Source organism: Pteropus medius, unplaced genomic scaffold, assembly GCF_902729225.1.
Source record: "Pteropus medius unplaced genomic scaffold, Ma_sr-lr_union100, whole genome shotgun sequence".
Lineage (NCBI taxonomy): Eukaryota > Metazoa > Chordata > Mammalia > Chiroptera > Pteropodidae > Pteropus > Pteropus medius.
Window position 1 is genome coordinate 4,543 of NW_024356248.1, and position 17,340 is coordinate 21,882.

Consider the following 17,340-nt stretch of genomic DNA (forward strand, 5'->3'; position numbering starts at 1 on the left):
GTCAGATGGTGATAGATAGAATGGAGAAAAATGAAGCAGATGAAGGAAGGGAGGTGAAGGAATGCAATTTAGACAGAATGGCAGAAGAAGCGACATTGGAGCAAAGATATGGAGGGCCTGAGCAAGAAGCCCTGCGGAGAGCGGGAGGAACAGCTTCCAGGACGCGGAGCGGTGAGCTAGGAGAGGCGGACGAGGGGAGGCCGGACACCAGAGGGGTTCTGTGGCTACTGTAGTGGTTTGTTACTCCGAGTGAAATGGGATCTGTGGCGGCTGTGAGCGCAGTCATGACGCGGCCCAACTCATGTTTTATACAGATCGGCTGCTGTGCCGAGCGTGGACTAAAGTTGACGAGAACGGAATCAGAGAGACCAGTTAAGAGGCTCTTCTCCAAGGGAGAGATGATGGAGTTTGGGACCAGGATAGACTGCAGATTTCTCTTGAAGGCGCCGCCATCGAGACTCATGATAGATTCAAGGTAGAGTGTGAGACAGAGGAGTAAAATCTAACTCCGAGATTTTGGGCCTGAGCGACTAGAAGATGGAGCTACCACTAACCCAAGTGGAGCCTGTGGAAGGAAGAGATTTAAAGAGACGGGTCAGGAACTAAGTTTTGGGCACATTCAGTCTGAGCTGACTCTGGATTACCAAGTGTGGCTGTAAAGTCGGCAGCCGGAAATACAGGACCATAGTTCAGAGGATAGGTTCAGATTGGAGGCATAAGTTTGCAGGTTTTTAATTTGCATCTGATCATTTGTGTTAGTTTTGTATTGCTGTGTAACAAATGACTTCAAAACTTAGCATCTTAAAGCCGTCAACATTTATTATTTTCCACAGTTTCTGTGGGTTACAAATTTGAATGGTCGGTTGGGTGGTCTGGCTCAGGGTCTCTCATGAGATTGTAGTCAAGATGTCAGCTGGGGCTGCAACCTTCTGAAGGCTTGGCTGGGGCCGAAGGACCCACTTCCAAAGCGGCTCACTCCCATGGCTGGTAAAGAGGTCTCAGGTCCCCTGTGGGCTGTCCATAGAGTTGACTGAGTGGCCTCACGAGCTGGCATCTGACGAGTGACCCAAGAGAGAGCCAGTGTGTCTTTAGAAGCCACACTCTGTGATTTCTAAAGGATCCTTTGAGGCCATTTTGGAGTCCAGCCACCACGGAATTTAAAGCCGTGAACTTGGATGAGATCGTCTAGGAAATGAGTGGAGATAGAGAAGCGATTCGCGGCCTGAGCCCTGGGCCACTCTGACACTCAGAGGCCAGGAATTGAAGAGGACTCAGCAAAGAGACTGGAAAGAAGCAGCCACAAGCAGCAAGGGAAACAGGGTGGGGTGGGGTCCAAGCCAAGTGACCAAAAGTGCTTGAAGAGGACAGGGCGATGGGCTGTGACCAAGGCGGCTGCCAGGCCAAGTAAGATGAGAGGACGGAAGTGACCAGTAGGTTCAGCAACTTGGAGCAGAGTTGACTTTTCAAGAGCGGTTTTAGCGGAGTGGTGGGTAAAGCCCCAACTGGCGTGACTTCAAGAGAGAATGAAAGAGAGGAATCGGGGACAAACGTGGATGACCCTTCAGGAGTTTCACCATAAAAGGGGACAGAAAATTGAGATGGTTACTGGAGGAGCAGGCGGAATTGAGGGATTTGGAAAAGATGGTGTTAAATGCCATAGATGGGTGCTTTAGAGGGATGGCGATGACCCACTGAAGGCAATGATCCTTCTGCCGGGGCCACATCGCTGGGTAGTGGCGGGGTGGGCTCTGGTGCTCCGGGCAGAGGCTGGCCATAGACAGGGGGTGCAGGCCGTTTATCCGCGGTGGCAGGAGAGAGGGCGGAGGAGATGCGCCGGGGTGAGTAGCTCTAGCGATGAAGTTCCCTCTGATTTTCGCAGTGAAGTTGGAAGCGCAGTCATTGGCTACGAGTGAAGATGTAGGAGACTGTGTTGGAGGCTTGAAAAGAGAGGAGAGGGTGTGGCGTGGCCATCTAGGAGCGAAGGGGGGCGAGTGGACCGGGGAAAGATAATGAGATTGCCGGGCAGCGCTGAAGCCCTGCTTGAGGTTTCGGATCATGAATTCAAAGCAAGATCAGCGAGGTCGTGTGACTCTGCAGGCACGTTCAGGGTCAGGGTGCAGGTGCAGAGTGGGTGCAGGGTTGGATATAACCAGGTCGGAGTTTTACCCAGTGAATGCGACCAAAGCACAGAGCATTAGGAGGGGCGAGAAGGTTTGCAAGAGACTGAGCCTGGGCAAGGAGGCAGGTGAGCCACGTGGGAGGTGAGGGGGTGTGGAAAGGAGCTGGCACCGACGGATTGGTGGTCTTGGAGAGACGGAAGAACTCGGAGTCAGCTTGATCATGGGAAGATGAAGGGAAGTCACGGGTATTAGCTACCTTAAGTGATTTCCATCAACACCCACAATCCAAAATGTCCAGGGAGGGGCCACCCACCCACCCAGCCAAGATGGGGGAAAGAAAACTGATCAAGTTAATGTCTGGTGCCTACAGCAGTGTAGATGCCAGCTGACTCCAGTAGCCTGAGCTGGACTTCTTGGGTGTCACACACTCAGGTGTTACACTCAGGCAGAGTCCCCCACTCACATGTCACATACTCTTGCCCAGATGTCGTGTCTGTAACTTCACATGTTCAAGGCACTAAATCCTTCCAGGAGCAGGTGAAGTGAGACCATAAAGCTGCTGCCTCATGGTGTCATCACCATGTCTGTTCCTAAGCTTATCAGCTGACCTTGACATTCCACTGCCTGCCTGGTGGTGACTGGTCCTGTGTCTTCATAAAGAAAGTGTGTGCTCCCCATACAGACGGGCTTCTGATAAGATCCAAGGTCAATATCTTAGGTGCTGATAATCATCACCCCAAGAACGATGGCTTCCTGGTGCATGTCCCTGAAGTCACTGATTACAACCCGCCCCCTCCGCCCCGCCACCTCCCACCCGCCTCTGGTCCTCCATGTTAACACGCTAACCCTTCTGACCAGCAGCAGCAGGGAAGATGGGCGTGGTAGGGCAGGGGGCAGGTGGGGCTGTGAGCAGAAAGGTTGCTGCTCGGAGAGGGGGCTGTGAAATCACACACACTCGGTAAGTCCACCAAGACCGGACTCCCTCAGCTCTTCAGGCATCTTTGGATTAATCAATAAGCTGCAGCCTGGCTGGGTGCCAAGGCAGGATAGACGTAGGGGTGGGAGGAATCACAGCTTGAGCCTCAGGGACCTTCCCAGCTCTGCCTGGCTCTCTGTGAGGTCTGGAAGAGGCTCAGTACTTGTGCCGAATACTTGGTGTCTCCTCTCCCTCTCCCGCCCGGCATTTGCACGTGCTGGGGCATCTGCACAAATGGCCTTTTCATCCTTGGAAGATCCCCTCCAATGGTCCCTCCTAGACAGAATCTCTCATCCTCCCCATTAGGAACACGCCGGTCCTCCCTCTACAGGGGCACTTACCACATGGTTGAGCGCAAACCTGTCTGTCTGCCTGCTGGATTTGAGTTCCTGGGCACCTTTGCTTCCCTAGAGCCTGGCATGGATCTAGCATAGAGCTTAAGGAATGAATGATGCTTGCAGGTATAAGTGACAGTGAGTAAATGGATGGATTGGGAGGGGGAGTGGATGGGTAGATAGGAGAGTGGGTGGATAAATGGGTTGGTGCATGGATGGGTGGATAAATGAATACATGGACGGATGGATGGTGAATGGGTGAATATGAGGGCGAGTGGTGGACAAATAGGTAGATGGATGGATGGACAGGTAACTAGATTCCAGACAGGGTCAGGGGATGGAAGAGGAAGTCACCTTGCCAAGGAAGTGTGGGCTTTCTTTCTGTCCTCTACGACAGCCTTCCTTTCTAGAGTTCTACTTCCTCCCATAAGCTGGGACCCCAGCAGGCTAGATACAGAGAATTCTTCTGGGTCCTCCTCTTCTTTTAGCTCCAGGCTTCGCATTTTAGGGGGTCAGGTGAAACAGAACTGGCTAAAATGTACTGAGCTCCCACTATGTGCCAGACACTGGGCTAGATATTTCTATAGATGTGGTCTTGTTTAATGAAAACAGCACCACAGTTTCGTGAAATAGGTTCTATTATCCCCATTTTACCGCTAAGAAAACAAGCTCAGAAAAGCTAAGTGAATTGTCTAAGGCCACACAGCTGATGTCTAGGAAGGGTGGGATCTGAACTCAAAACCTGCTCAAGGAGCCAGTATTGCATGTGCTGGCGATCGAACGACACGGAGGAGACGGAGACTGGGGTGGTAGGCAGTAGGCACAGCCCTGCTCTGGACGCGGGGGCTCTGAGTTTCAGACCTGGCTTGGCTTCTGTTGTATTGGGACACCCTGGATGTAACCTGGTCCCTCCCTGGACCTCAGTGTCCCTGTGTGGACTCAGTACCCCTGGAGGTCTCTTCTGGGTGAATGACATAGAAATTGAGGTGATTTAAACAGCTCCTGGCCCTCCCTGAAGGACACTCCCTTACTCCCCCTGATAGCAGGGGGCCAAAGGGCAGGGCCACCCATAGGGTAATGGTTATCTAGATCTGACACTCATTTATAAGGAAACACACCCCAGTTGGCCAAGACTCCACAGGATGAAGTGGGTGAAGGTGCTTGGGGGAGTTGTGGGGGTCGCTGCCCTCTTGGGGCTGGGGATCATCCTGGGACACTTTGCCATTCCCAAAGGGGCTGACCCGCTAGCCCCCAGTGTCTCCCAGGACCTGGACCTGGAGATCCTTGAGACCGTTATGGGACAGCTGGATGCCAGTAGGATCCGCGAGACTCTTAGGTGAGAGGCCTGTCTATGTGTCCCTTCTGTTTCCCAGAGGCCCTCCATGACGCTGGGCCTGCCCCTGCCTCTGCCCACACTGCAGAGAACTCTCCAGGGAGCCACACCTGGCCTCCAGCCCCCGGGATGAGGCGCTAGTGCAGCTGCTGCTGCAGCGCTGGCGAGACCCAGAGTCAGGCCTGGACTCGGCTGGGACCTCCACGTATGAAGTGCTGCTGTCCTTCCCCAGCCAGGAGCAGCCTAACCGCGTGGCCGTTGGTGAGGCCTTGCTCTGGCTTAGAGATGCCTGTGGGGTGAGGGAAATGTGGGGCCCAGCCCTGACTCTGCCCTCCCCCTCCACAGTGGCTCCCACTGGGGACATCCTCTTCTCCTGTCGCCAGAGCGAAGAGAACCTGACTGAGGAGCAGGCAGGGCCCGATGTGGTGTCACCCTATGCTGCCTATGCCCCTTCCGGAACCCCACAGGTGGGCCTGGAATACCCCTCTGCACTGCCATGGCCCAGATCCCCCTGGCTCCCGCTCCAGCTGCTCCCATTCTGACCCAGGGGCAGTTGAGAAAAAGTGCCTCAACTGGGGTTCAGCCCCTCACCCCCGGAATTTACTCACTTCCATTGCTACTCCTTTCACCCATCATCTAGTCATTCAACAAACGCTAATGGCCTCTGCTCAAGGCCGGGCCTGATACAGGGTACCTGGACACAGGGGAAACCAGGTGTGACTCTGTCCTTGGGGAGCTTACGAGCTCTTGGTGAGTGGGGGAGACAGAATCTAAACCCTTTATCTGGCCTTTCCTCTCCTTCCCCACTCTGCCTTTCCTGGGCCTGGCTCTAAGGATCACGTGCTCTTGGGACTAGGGCCTCCTCGTCTATGCCAACTGGGGCATGGAAGAAGACTTTGAGGAGCTACAGACTCAGGGCATCGAACTCAAAGGCACCATCGCCCTGACCCGCTACGGGGGTATAGGACGCGGGGCCAAGGTGAGCAGCAGCCCCCAAAGCAGGGGCTGGGTGGGGAGACAGGCCCAGCCGTGGGCAGGAGGAAGTGAGGGGACAGGGAAGGAGCAGTGTTGAATGGTGGGGCCGAGCTGTATTTGTGCTGTACCACTGATGTGCTGTGTGACCTTCGATGCCTCCCCTAACCTCTCTGAGCCTTAGGAAATAAACGAATTGGGCAAAATTTTCAGCTTTGATATTCTGAGAGTCTAAGTCCTCCTGTGAAATAGTTTTTCTGATTATTCAACTTCTCCTGTCACCCTCCTCGCAACCTGCTTATTTTCAATTAAAAATTTTGATGAAGTATAACATGTCTGTGGTTTTAAAATGCTTTTTTTTCGTATAAAAAGCTATAGAGTGAGAGAGAGTTAGTGTTTAGTGGGTATAAAGTTTCAGATTTGCAAGACGAAAGGAGTTACGGAGATGGGTGGCCGGGATGCTAGACAATAATGCGACTGCATTTAATGCCACCGTACCATACGTACACTTTAAAATGGTCGAGATCGTAAATGTTACGTTATGTGCATTTTATCACAGTTCATAAAGTGTTTAGGATAAGAGCTGAAAGAAAAAAGAAAAAGAAAAAGGAAAAGAAGAAAGAAAACAGAATCAAAAAGAGAAAGGAGAATAGGCCTGGTGGAATTATACGGATTATAGAATTTCTAGTTTAAAAAAAGAAACTGTATAAAGTGAAAAAGTTCTCCTGTAATGCCATCCTCCAGAGAGGTCACCGCTTTTTTATTTTTATTTTTTTTTAGTTTATGGAATATCTATCCAGGGTTTCTTTTGGAAGAAGAGCATAAGAATATATATTCTTTTTTCTCGATCTTTCTCTTTTTACATAGAAGTAGGATACCAGACCCACTGCTCTGAGATGTGTTTTTTTCACCTTAATTCTTCCTAGAGATCGCCCTCAATTGTTGAATAAACTCTGTCCCTGTTCTGCTTTCTTTCTTTCTTTTTTTTAACGGTACTATTTTGTTTTTATTGTGGTAAAATATTTGTAACAAAATTTACCATTTTGGTCTACGGCCATGCCACCCCAAATGTGTCTGATCCCGTCTGATCTCAGAAGCTAAACAGGATCGGGCCTGGTTAGTACCTGGATGGGAGACCACCTAGGAAGACCAGGTGCTGTAGGCATAAATAATAATAATTTATCATTTTAACCATCTTTAAGTGTACACTGCAGGGAACATTCACAAAGTGGGCAACCATCACCATCATCCATTTCCAGGCCTCTTTTGTCATTTCGAATGAAACTCTGTTCCCATTAAGTGCTAGTTCTTTCCCCATCTCCAGCCCGTGGTAACCTTGATTCAACTCTGCCACAGCGAGGGAACGTGCAAGCAAAATAGGGTGTGCGCCTTTCTCTCCCTCCCCTAAAAATATCCTCCTCGCCCTCCTCCTTCCTCTCCTGCAGGCTGTGAACGCTGCCAAGTACCAGGTGGCTGGGGTGCTGGTGTACACAGATCCCGCAGACATCAACGATGGGCACAGCTTGCCCAATGAGACCTTCCCGTACTCTTGGTACCTGCCTCCCTCGGGGGTAGAGAGAGGCTCCTACTACGAGTATTTTGGGGACCCCCTGACTCCCTATCTTCCAGCCAACCCTTCCTCCTTCCGCCTGGACCCTGCTACTGCCTCCGGATTTCCCCCAATTCCCACTCAGCCCATTGGCTTTGAGGATGCCAAAGTCCTTCTCTGGTGAGCTTGTGCCCTGGGGTCTCCTGCCCATCCTCCAGTGGCCGCTCATATTTGCTCTGAAGGGTCTCCCCCTCCTCCCCAGTAACCTCCAAGGAACCTCAGCCCCGGCTGCCTGGCAAGGAGCACTGGGCTGTGACTACAAGTTGGGGCCCGGCTTCCAGCCGGATGGTGCCTTCGCAAGCAGGTGAGATGGGGCCCCCTCCTCCCTCAACTCTCCTCTCCTCTTCCCTTGTTGTGCTTCCCCAGCTCTGCCAATTTCAAGGCCTGACCTTGCCCTTTCTTCTCTGAAACAGCCGCATGGCCAACAAGTTCCTGTGGGGTCCCCCCACCTTATCTCACACCCCCACTTTCCAGTTGTCCCCTCTCTCGAACACACCAGCTCATCCCCCAGTCAAGGCCTCTCTGCACCTGCTGTTCTCTCTGCCGGAAACACCCCTCCCCCACGCACCTGCCTTTCCTGGTCTGTGCTAACCTCTCTACCTGCCACCAGGTATCCCCTCACATGTCAACCTGTTAGCGTTGTCCCAGGCTTCTTCACCTCCTGAAGTTGCTCGCTTCCTCGTGGTCTGTCTTGCTCAGGAGAGGGAGGCCCCAGGAGAGCTGGGTGGGTGTCTGTCATTGCCTGGAGCCTAGTGCGGGGCATGCACTAAGTATTTGCTAAGTACTTAACTGAGTGAGCGAGTGAGTGAGTGAGTGGATAAGTGGATGAGTGGATGAATGAAAGGAGAACTGGAATCGGAAGTGCTGGACTCTAGCCTTGCTGCCTCTCCTGGTACTTCTGGGCGAGTGACCTCGGCATGTCTGTTCCTCTTTGGGCCTCAGTTTCTCCTGCACCGGGTCGGGGATTAGGAGGTGGAGGGTTGGGGGAATGGGCAGGGTCAACACTCTTGCCGCCCCGTTTCCTCCCTCAGCCAGGTGAACTTGAGTGTCCACAACAGCCTGGAACTACGGAACTCCTCCAACGTCCTGGGAATCATCCGCGGGGCTGTGGAGCCTGGTGAGCGCCCCCTCCCGGCTCCCTGCGCCCCGGGACCCGCCCCGCTCTGAGCTCCGCCCCGCCAGGCCTGGCTGACCCCGTCCTCTTCTCTGGCTTCCCACTCAACTCCCTCCAGACCGCTATGTGATGTATGGAAACCACCGGGACAGCTGGGTACACGGGGCCGTGGACCCCAGCAGTGGCACTGCTGTCCTCCTGGAGATCTCCCGCGTCCTGGGGACCCTGCTGAAGAAGGGTAAGGCCTCCCCTAACCCAGCCCCGGTGCAGGGACTCTCCTGACTGGAGGTCTCCTCCAAGCCCACTCCTTCCTCCTGTGCGTCCTGTCCCGCCTGCTCCCTCTCATGCTCCTGTGCCCACTTGTGCCAAGCCTGAGGGCCGAGCAGGCAGACATGCGTGGACACCAGCCCTGGACCACTTATTAATTCGTACAATAGCTTCTGAGAGCCCGCCCTGCCTCTCAGATGGAGTGAGGCCCAGATGCTTCTGTGAGCAAGGCAGTGGCCAGGCTGTGCCCTCCAGGAGCTTCACTCAGTTGAAGCAAGGCTGAGAGACAGTTATTAACACAATATATCTTGGTGCCTACTATGTGCCAGGCCACTACTAAGCGCTGGAGATCCCACAGTGAACATCCCGGAGTAGCTGCATGTGATGACAACCGTCATTTGTGCTGTAAAGAAACATATCTAAGGGGCTTTCCAGGTGCAAATCAAAGGGCAGTTCAGGGACAGCGGGGGATCCAGGTGGAGGGCACAACATATGACAAAGAGGGGCCAGACTAGGTGGAAAAGCCACAGGGCCAGTTTGGAGTGTGATCCAAGGGTAGTGGGAAGCTGGTGAGGGATTTCAATCAAGAGAGTGACATGATGGAGTCTAAATTTTAAGCAGCTTCCTCTGCGGCAGTAGGGAAGGGTATGAGGGGCAGGGGCCAATCAGAGGCCTTGTCATCCTCAGAGCCAGGAGAGATGAGGGCTTGGACCAGAGCAGAGGCCAAGGGGAAGGAGACAGTGTCAAGACATGGGGTCTGTTGGTAACGCAGGTGAGGGAGAAGACGAACGGGGCTAGAGGGCAGATCTGGGGAGAAGAATGGGAATTTGATTCTTTACATAAAGATTTTTTTTTCAGCTCTTATTTTGGTAAAATATACGTACCATCAAAATTGCCCATCAAATCATTTCCCCCCAGTATTTTGCTTTATGAATTTAAGCACTTATGATAATACTTTTTATGTGAGTAGCTACCTCCCAAGCACTGGCAGGTTGGGAAACCCTTGATTCTCAATGTTGGAAGGTTTTTAAAATATTTATATGTGAGTTTCAAGTGTACAACATTTCATTTCGACATCTTGTATACGCTACAAAGTGATCACCCCCAAAAGTCTACTTCCTGTTCATCATCATACAATTGACCCCCCACCTATTCTCACACCCCCACTTTCCAGTTGTCCCCCTCTCAACACACACCAAGCATCCCTCACTCAAGGCCTCTCTACATTTGCTGTTCTCTCTGCCAGAAACACCCCTCCCCCACGCACCTGCCTTTCCTGGTCTGTGCTAAGCTCTCTATCTGCCACCAGGTATCCTCTCACATGTCAACCTGTTAGCGTTGTCCCAGGCCTCTTCACCTCACTTCCTCGTGGTCTGTCTTGCTCAGGAGAGGGAGGCCCCAGGAGGGCTGGGTGGGTGTCTGTCATTGCCTGGAGCCTAGTGCGGGGCATGCACTAAGTATTTGCTAAGTACTTAACTGAGTGAGTGAGTGAGTGAGTGGATAAGTGGATGAATGAAAGAACTAGAATCGGAAGAGCTGGACTCTATTATTGTCGTTGTTAAGTGTTTTATTTTGAAATAATTTCAAACTTACGAAAGAGGTGCAAAAACAGTACAAAGAAACCTCCTACAATGTTAATGTTAACATTAACATTAATATTAATGTTATTTTGATTGCTCTCTATTTATATTTTGAAAGGAATGTTTGAAAGTTGCAGAAATGCTGCACCTTTACCCATAAACACATCACTGTAATATTCCTAAGAATAGGGACATTTTCTTTTACAACCACAGTACTATGACAAAATCAGGAAATTAACAATTTTGCCAAGTGTTCCTATAACGACCTTTAGAGCAAAAGGATTTTCTGGTCCAAGAGCCAACCGGATCACCCGTTGCATGTGTGGCGGTGGCACGTGTATTCGTCATAGTTCCTTAGCTGTTCTTCGTCTTTCATGATCCTGATGTTATCTTGTTGAATGTCCCTCCATTTGATTCAGGTTATTCATTTTCGGCAGGAAAAAGCATGGGATTTTGTAATTACAAGCATGTAATCATTTTATACTTAAAAAAGTTTTCATTTATAACAAAAAGATGAGGACTGGTCACAGGAGACTGAGTTGCAGCCAGAGATGAGAGCACACCCAGGAGCACGTGGCACTGTGGAGGGTGAAGGGGCGTCTGGAGGAGGTCAAGGGGCAAGCAAGCTGGACCACTAGGCTTCTGGGAGGTGACCGGGGACTGTGGCATAGAGACTGGAGATGGAAGTGAGGCTGCAGGAGGCTATGAGAGGCAGTGTGGGGCGCTGGTAAAGCCCCTGGACTCTGCAGCCAGATTTGAACTCGAGTTCTGCTGCATGTCAACTGTGTCGTCCTTTTAACTTCTCTGTGGCTCGGTTTTCTCAACTGTGGAATGAAGACAATAGTAGTCTCTCCCTCAAGGCATTGTCGTGAGGATTGGCTCAATATGGATAAAGTCCTAAGGCAAGCATTAATGTATTGTCACGAAGAAAAGGTTATGGGTGAGTTTTGCCTAGGATGTATAAAGCAGAGTTGAGGGGGGAGGGTCAGGTCTTCTTAAAGATACCTATAGAGCAGAGGATGAAGGAGCCCCAAGGAAGGGGACCACCCGACCCAGGAGGTTGGTGCTGGGGGCAATGCTGGGGTGGGGTGGGCCACAGCAGAAGAGGGAGGCTGGGGAAAGGAAAACGGACCTTCGGGGAAGGCTCGGCTGGAGAGATGTCAGGACCTACTTCTTGTCACGGGCTGCCCCGCCCCTCTCAGCCCTCCCCTCCTCTCTATTCCTCCAGTCTTTCCTCTAAGCCACCCCAGGATCCGGGGGACTTGCCTGCTAAGCCTTTATCCCCCTCCCCAGGCACTTGGCGCCCCCGCAGATCGGTTGTGTTTGCGAGCTGGGGGGCAGAGGAGTTTGGGCTCATTGGCTCCACAGAATTCACAGAGGTGAGTGAGCCCCACAGGGTAGGCGGGAGAGGGGATCCCCAGGGCCGGGCAGCGCCAGGCTGACGTCGCCCCTCCCACCACAGGAGTTCTTCAGCAAGTTGCAGGAGCGCACCGTGGCCTATATCAACGTGGACATCTCAGTGTGGTATGGCGGGGGGGCGGGGCGGGCGGGGCGGCGGGGGGGGGGGGAGCAACTGGTCTGACTGGGGAGGAGAGAGAAATGAAGGGCTAGGCCCGGGATAGAGTCTTTCTCTGATCCTCCCACAGCCAACGCCACCCTGAGGGTGCAGGGGACGCCCCCAGTCCAGAGTGTCGTCTTCTCCGCAGCTAAACAGGTGGAGGGGAGCGGGGTGGGCGTGGACCCGTTTGCTGTTGGGTCTGAGGAGGGCAAGCCCCGAGACTAGATTCCCCTTCCGGCAGATCCCCGCACCAGACCCCAGCAGACTCAGCATCTACGACAACTGGATCCGGTATTTCAACCGTAGCAGTCCCGTGTACGGCCTGGTCCCCAGGTGAGCCAGGGGCCAGGGCTGGGACCTGAGTGGGCAAGTTGGAGGGCCCGGTAGCCTCTAGATCCACCATCTTCCTTCCCACAGGCTGGGCTCTCTGGGTGCTGGCAGCGACTATGCACCCTTCATTCACTTCCTGGGCATCTCCTCCATGGACATCGCCTACACCTATGACCAGGAGAGCGGGCACCCCTCCGTCCTCCAGGTGGGTACTTTGCTCCACCAGCCTGCCCACTCCTCTACTGCAGGATGCTCTAGTGCAGCCTGAATTGGACACCTTCACCCACTGGCTGAGCTACCTCTGCCAAATTTCTTAACCTCTCTGAGAATCTATCTATGCTCATCTATGTTATTTTATCAAGTTTAAGATACACCATTCTGATGAGCACTATTCAGGAGGGGAAAACACTGCCAACTAGTTGTAGGATGATATTGACTTTAAGAAGCATCCCAATTTCAGAGATTTTTAAATGTGAAAAAAATATTGACCGCAAGATGGTTTAAGTAACAGAATAAAACAAGGATGATTCAAAGATTTGGTGTGAGAGAAATAAGGGGTGCAGAGCGCCCTGCCTGTCTTCCTTTGATGCTCCAAAATGCCCTCTCTCCCCTTCATGGCCACAAATCTCCTGGATGATAGAGCTGGGATTTCAATCTTCTAGTCTGACTCCAAAGCCCCAGGCTCTTCTCCTTCATGTGAAATGGAAAAGTGGCCGCTGACCCAGCTCTATTGCTTATTAGCTACGTGATGTCAGGCAGGTTACTTAACCATTTGAGCCCGTTTCCTTCTCTGTAAAGTTAGAACCTACCGCATGGATGTGGCAATGATTTGAGATAATGTCCCTACACTGTAGCTCACTATAGGTACACTTCCTTCCACTTTGCACCCCAAGCCTGTCACTTCTGGGCCTTGTTCCCCCAGAGTAAGACCTCAGCCCGGATCTACCCCACCTACCACACAGCCTTCGACACCTTTAGTTACGTGGACAAGTTTGTGGACCCAGGTGAGGAGAGGGGGAAGGGGTATCTTGAGGCTGGAGGAGGATGGGCTGAAGACTGAGCCCTGGCCTTGTCACCTTCCCTGCAGGCTTCGGCAGCCACCGGGCCGTAGCCCAGACAGCAGGGAATGTGCTTCTCCGGCTCAGTGACAGCCTCTTCCTGCCTCTGAACGTCAGTGACTACAGTGAGACCCTCCGAAGCTTCCTGCAGGCTGCCCAGCAAGACCTCGGGGCCCTGCTGGAGCAGCACAGCATCAGCCTGGGTACGGACCCACCCTGACGTTGAGGCATGGGGAGCCCTGCACTCACAGGCCTAAGATACCGGCTGTACCTTGCAGGGCCCCTGGTGACTGCAGTGGAGAAGTTTGAGGAGGCATCCATAGCCTTAGGCCAAAACATATCAGCACTGCAGAAGGCCAACCCCAAGTGAGCAAGGGCAGCGAGCAGGTGCCTGGGAGGGTGGCATTCAGGGTAAGATGCAGGCTGGTAGCTGGGCTGCCTGCTCCAGAGTAACCAGCAGATCCTGCCACTCCAGCCCCCTGCAGGTTCGGATGCTCAATGACCAGCTGATGCTCTTGGAACGAACCTTCCTGAACCCTCGAGCCTTCCCAGAGGAACGCTACTACAGGTGATCCTGTCCCAAAGCTCTTGGGAGGTTCTGTGGGGTGAGGTTGGGTAATGGGCATCCACCTAAGGAAGGTGAATATCAGCATTTCAGTGGCCTTTAGGAGAATCAGGCTCAAAGGAGAGGAGAAATCAGTCCAGAATCTACATCTTCTGCTATCACCACTGCTGTAGGGGCACCAGCTGTCAGAGGCAGTGGGGAGGTGCCTTAGTTCCTAGCTGCAGGAGCTGAGCTCGTAGCAGGCTGAAGCTTCCCTCGTTCCTGGCCCCTAAATGACCCTGATTCTCCGATTTCCCTGTTAGCCATGTGCTCTGGGCACCCCGCACCAGCTCTGTAGCCACGTTCCCGGGCCTAGCCAATGCCTGCTCCAGAGCCATGAACACAAGCCTCGGATCTGCAGCCTGGGCCGAGGTGCAGAGGCAGCTCAGTATTGTGGTGGCAGCACTGGAGGGTGCAGCAGCCACCCTGAGGCCTGTGGATGACCTCTGACTCCAGCCCTCCACTACCACCCTTCATCTAACCCTCTCCCACTTGTTCTCCTTGGGTGCGTCTCAGTCTTCCCTGATGCCAGAAGGCACAACCACGGGACCCTCTCAAGCTTCTGAGGCAACTGCTCAGGGTCCCACCAGTTGTGGACGCCTGAAAGGAGTGACAAGCACTAGATGAAAAGCTCCCTTATCCTGTCTCTCGGCTGGCAGAGGGTGGAGAACAGGAGGCAGGGATGGTGGGAATGGCAAAGCCAATAGCTCTTGGTAGTGGGTGGGTGAGGATGGGATGCTTAATAGTAACCTTAGATACCAACTAAGAGACCACCGAGGCCACCCCTCAAGGACCACTGGGTAAACTGAGGCCCAGGGAGGATAGGGCCTTGCACACTCTGGGTTCTCTCCCCCCATACCCCTAGCGCGTCTCAACTACTCCCTGCCCTGCCCCAAATAAATCAAGCCTAGCTATTGTTTCTACAAAACAAGGTCCTTTTATTGTGTGGGAATCATTAAAAAAGAAAGCGGAGCGCTCAGTCCCAGTCCTGGGCTCTGGGAGCCTGCTGGGCCCCTGCTCATACCCGGGACTTCCATCTGTCCCCACCTTCATCTTCCTCCTCTGCCATGACCACCTCCTCCAGGGTGCGCCCTACAAGTTTGCTTCCCACCAACGCTTTGCAGGTCCCGGCGGGTGGCAGCCCCTCCTCGGTGTAGAGACCCCTCAGGAACACAACTCTTTCCTGTCCATCCAAAGGCAGTCCGTGGGCCTGGCACAGGTCCCGTGCCTCCTCGGGCCCATCCAGGGCTAATAAATGCACCATGAAGTTCAGGGGTAAGGTCTGGCCCTTGGGGGTGCTCAGGGCACGAGAGAGGCGGGCCAGGGCCCTGCGGCGGGCATGGCCCACATGGCACTGTACAGCGCAACTCTGTAGGTACGGCAGGGTCCGAATCAGGCGGAAGAGGCGGGCGGCATTGCCTTCACGGAAGGCCGCATCCACGGCCAGGGCTGTGCGCAGGGCCGGGCAGGAACGCAAGGCAGTGGGCAGCTGCAAAACCTCATGAAGGGCCTCCACTGAGCCTGTGAGGGCGGGAAGCTGAGAACGGATCAGTCCTTCTATCCCATCCCCTCAAGCCTCCCCCAACTCATCTCTACCACTCCCTCCAGCCCTGCACCTGGCCCATCTCCAGACCTCAGTCTCGCCTACCTCCCACTCTGGCCACGCCCACCTTCCCTCCCCCTTTCCTGAACCACATTTGAATGAGGGGCCAGGGTTCTCAGGGCCCCTGCAAATCTGGCACTTTGTAATAGTGAGGCAGTGTTTACGGATGTAGGAAACAGGCCCAGATAATTTAACGACTTGCCTGAGATTGTGCTACAGTTCATATGTAGAACTTGACCCAACAAAATCCAAGTTCTCTGACTTGGAACCCAGTCCTTTCTCCATTGCCCTAGCTGCTCCACAGATCAGGGCGCCGGCTCGGCCACACCTTTCCCTGTCCGCCTGGTAAAGCCATATGTAGTATCTTCGAGGCGATTCTGCCTCTGCTTCCCTTCCAAAAGAATCATGGGCACTGGAACCTTCGGCCACTTTTGTAAAGTGAAGCTTCTGAACCATTAGGGGGTTGTGAAGTCAACAGTATTTTGTTACATTTAAATAGAATAGAACTTATTAGACTGCACCACCCATCCATAGAAAGGACCTAAATTCTTGAAACTTCTGTCTCAGATATATATTTGTGGACATACGTCTTCTTTGATGCTTTGCAAAACTGACTGGAGATTTAAAAAAGTGTGAAAATCACTATCTGGGCCAACTTTTCCATTCCAACCTCGTCCCCTCCTCTTTGATTAGGAGAAAAGGCTCGATGGATCCGTGCATTGTCTCCATACACATTTAGGAGGCAGGGACGGGGAGAGGGCTAATGGTGAAATTTTAAAGCTTCTCCTTCCTTCCCCGGCCTCTGCTGTCCACTTAGAGGGTCCCCCAATCCCCGCGTTCTGCCCTGCTGCTAGGACTCTGACTCACCTAGGTTATAGAGCAGAAAGAGGCCCTGGAAGGCGGCCTGGCGGGGGTGCGGCCCGGAGCCCCGTGCGTAGCAGCGCCGCAGCGAACCGAAGCCCTCCTGCACCTGGGCCTGCAACAGCACCGGGTCCGCTGGCTCGTGCGCTGCGTCGGGCCCGAGCCTCGCCACCACCGCCAGCAGCACAGCCAGCGCTGCCTCCAGCACCACCGCAGTCTCGGAGTCATCCGCGCGCTGCAGGGCCAGGTCCAGACGCACGGCGCGCAACCGATCTGCCACGAAACTGGCCACCTCCGCGCGGGATGCGTCCTCGCGTTCGGCCACTTCGCCCGCCAGGTAGCGCACGGTGGCCAGCAGCACGGACGGCGGACGCAGCTGGCTCGGTGGGGGCCGAGCCTTGCCGGCGGCGGGCCGGCTGTACTCCTTCACAGCGCGCTGCGGATCCGCGCGGGGCAGGTCCCCGCGGCACCCCGGCGCCACCTCGAAACGGTGCAGACGGCGCTCCTTTTCGCGCCGGGCGCGCTCGGCGGCTGGGCACATGTCCGGGCACCTGCCCACCGGCAGCTCGCAGCCGGGCATGAGTGGGCTGGCGGGAGAGGAAGGGCGATCAGCATCCCAGGGACTTCGACCACTCGCCGGATTCTGCGGGAGGGCACGCCCAGGCCCTCCGAGGCTCGGAGAAGACCGGGCGGGGCCGACCCCGGCTGAGCCCGCCTCCTCGCCCGGGTCTAGGCGTCCCCGCCGCAGGTCCAACCACCGCCGTCCTCTCATCGAATCCTCTTGCCTCTCACCGAATCCTGTTGCCTCTCACAGTCTCCAGCAGGACTCCCGTGATGCACTGCGTTGTAGTTCAGCGCCGCTACCTGTTCCGTGCGCTCAAGCCCCGCTAACGCCCCACGTAATGCGCCGCACAGTCTAAGGTACTCCCATGATGCACCGGTTTGTAGTCTCCTTCGAAACGAATCGCTTTGTAAGGGGGCGGGGGAGGAGCGAAGCCACGCCTCCCAGGGTCCAGCCCA

The 17,340-nt window shown here is 54.0% G+C and overlaps 2 protein-coding genes and 1 pseudogene across 2 annotated transcripts; 2 read left to right on the plus strand and 1 right to left on the minus strand.

Moving 5' to 3' along the window:
- The first annotated feature begins 4,573 nt into the window (after positions 1-4,573).
- NAALADL1 (N-acetylated alpha-linked acidic dipeptidase like 1) lies at positions 4,574-14,784 on the plus strand. Its single transcript, XM_039860033.1, has 18 exons — positions 4,574-4,767; positions 4,853-5,025; positions 5,110-5,231; positions 5,621-5,743; positions 7,182-7,465; positions 7,548-7,649; positions 8,377-8,462; positions 8,578-8,697; positions 11,600-11,685; positions 11,769-11,835; positions 11,953-12,020; positions 12,106-12,197; positions 12,282-12,399; positions 13,117-13,198; positions 13,282-13,455; positions 13,531-13,618; positions 13,728-13,820; positions 14,120-14,784. The coding sequence occupies exons 1-18, from the start codon at positions 4,574-4,576 to the stop codon at positions 14,304-14,306; spliced, it is 2,259 nt and encodes a 752-aa protein (XP_039715967.1). The 3' UTR covers positions 14,307-14,784.
- Positions 6,783-6,901, plus strand: LOC120600907 (uncharacterized; annotated as a pseudogene).
- On the minus strand, positions 14,769-17,230 carry SAC3D1 (SAC3 domain containing 1). Its single transcript, XM_039860027.1, has 2 exons — positions 16,327-17,230; positions 14,769-15,377 (listed from the first exon to the last, which is right to left on the minus strand). Exons 1-2 carry the CDS (start codon positions 17,090-17,092, stop codon positions 14,875-14,877), a joined length of 1,269 nt encoding a protein of 422 aa, XP_039715961.1. The 5' UTR covers positions 17,093-17,230; the 3' UTR covers positions 14,769-14,874.
- Positions 17,231-17,340: the final 110 nt, after the last annotated feature.

Excerpts from the sequence above, each read along its gene's own strand:
- NAALADL1 (XM_039860033.1), top strand. The coding sequence starts at position 4,574 with ATGAAGTGGGTGAAGGTGCTTGGGGGAGTTGTGGGGGTCGCTGCCCTC. Across the intron at positions 13,456-13,530 it reads GCAGCACAGCATCAGCCTGG|GGCCCCTGGTGACTGCAGTG; the intron begins GTACGGACCCAC and ends TGTACCTTGCAG. Across the intron at positions 13,619-13,727 it reads CTGCAGAAGGCCAACCCCAA|CCCCCTGCAGGTTCGGATGC; the intron begins GTGAGCAAGGGC and ends CTGCCACTCCAG.
- SAC3D1 (XM_039860027.1), bottom strand. The coding sequence starts at position 17,092 with ATGAGAGGACGGCGGTGGTTGGACCTGCGGCGGGGACGCCTAGACCCG. Across the intron at positions 15,378-16,326 it reads CTTTCTGCTCTATAACCTAG|GCTCAGTGGAGGCCCTTCAT; the intron begins GTGAGTCAGAGT and ends CCGCCCTCACAG.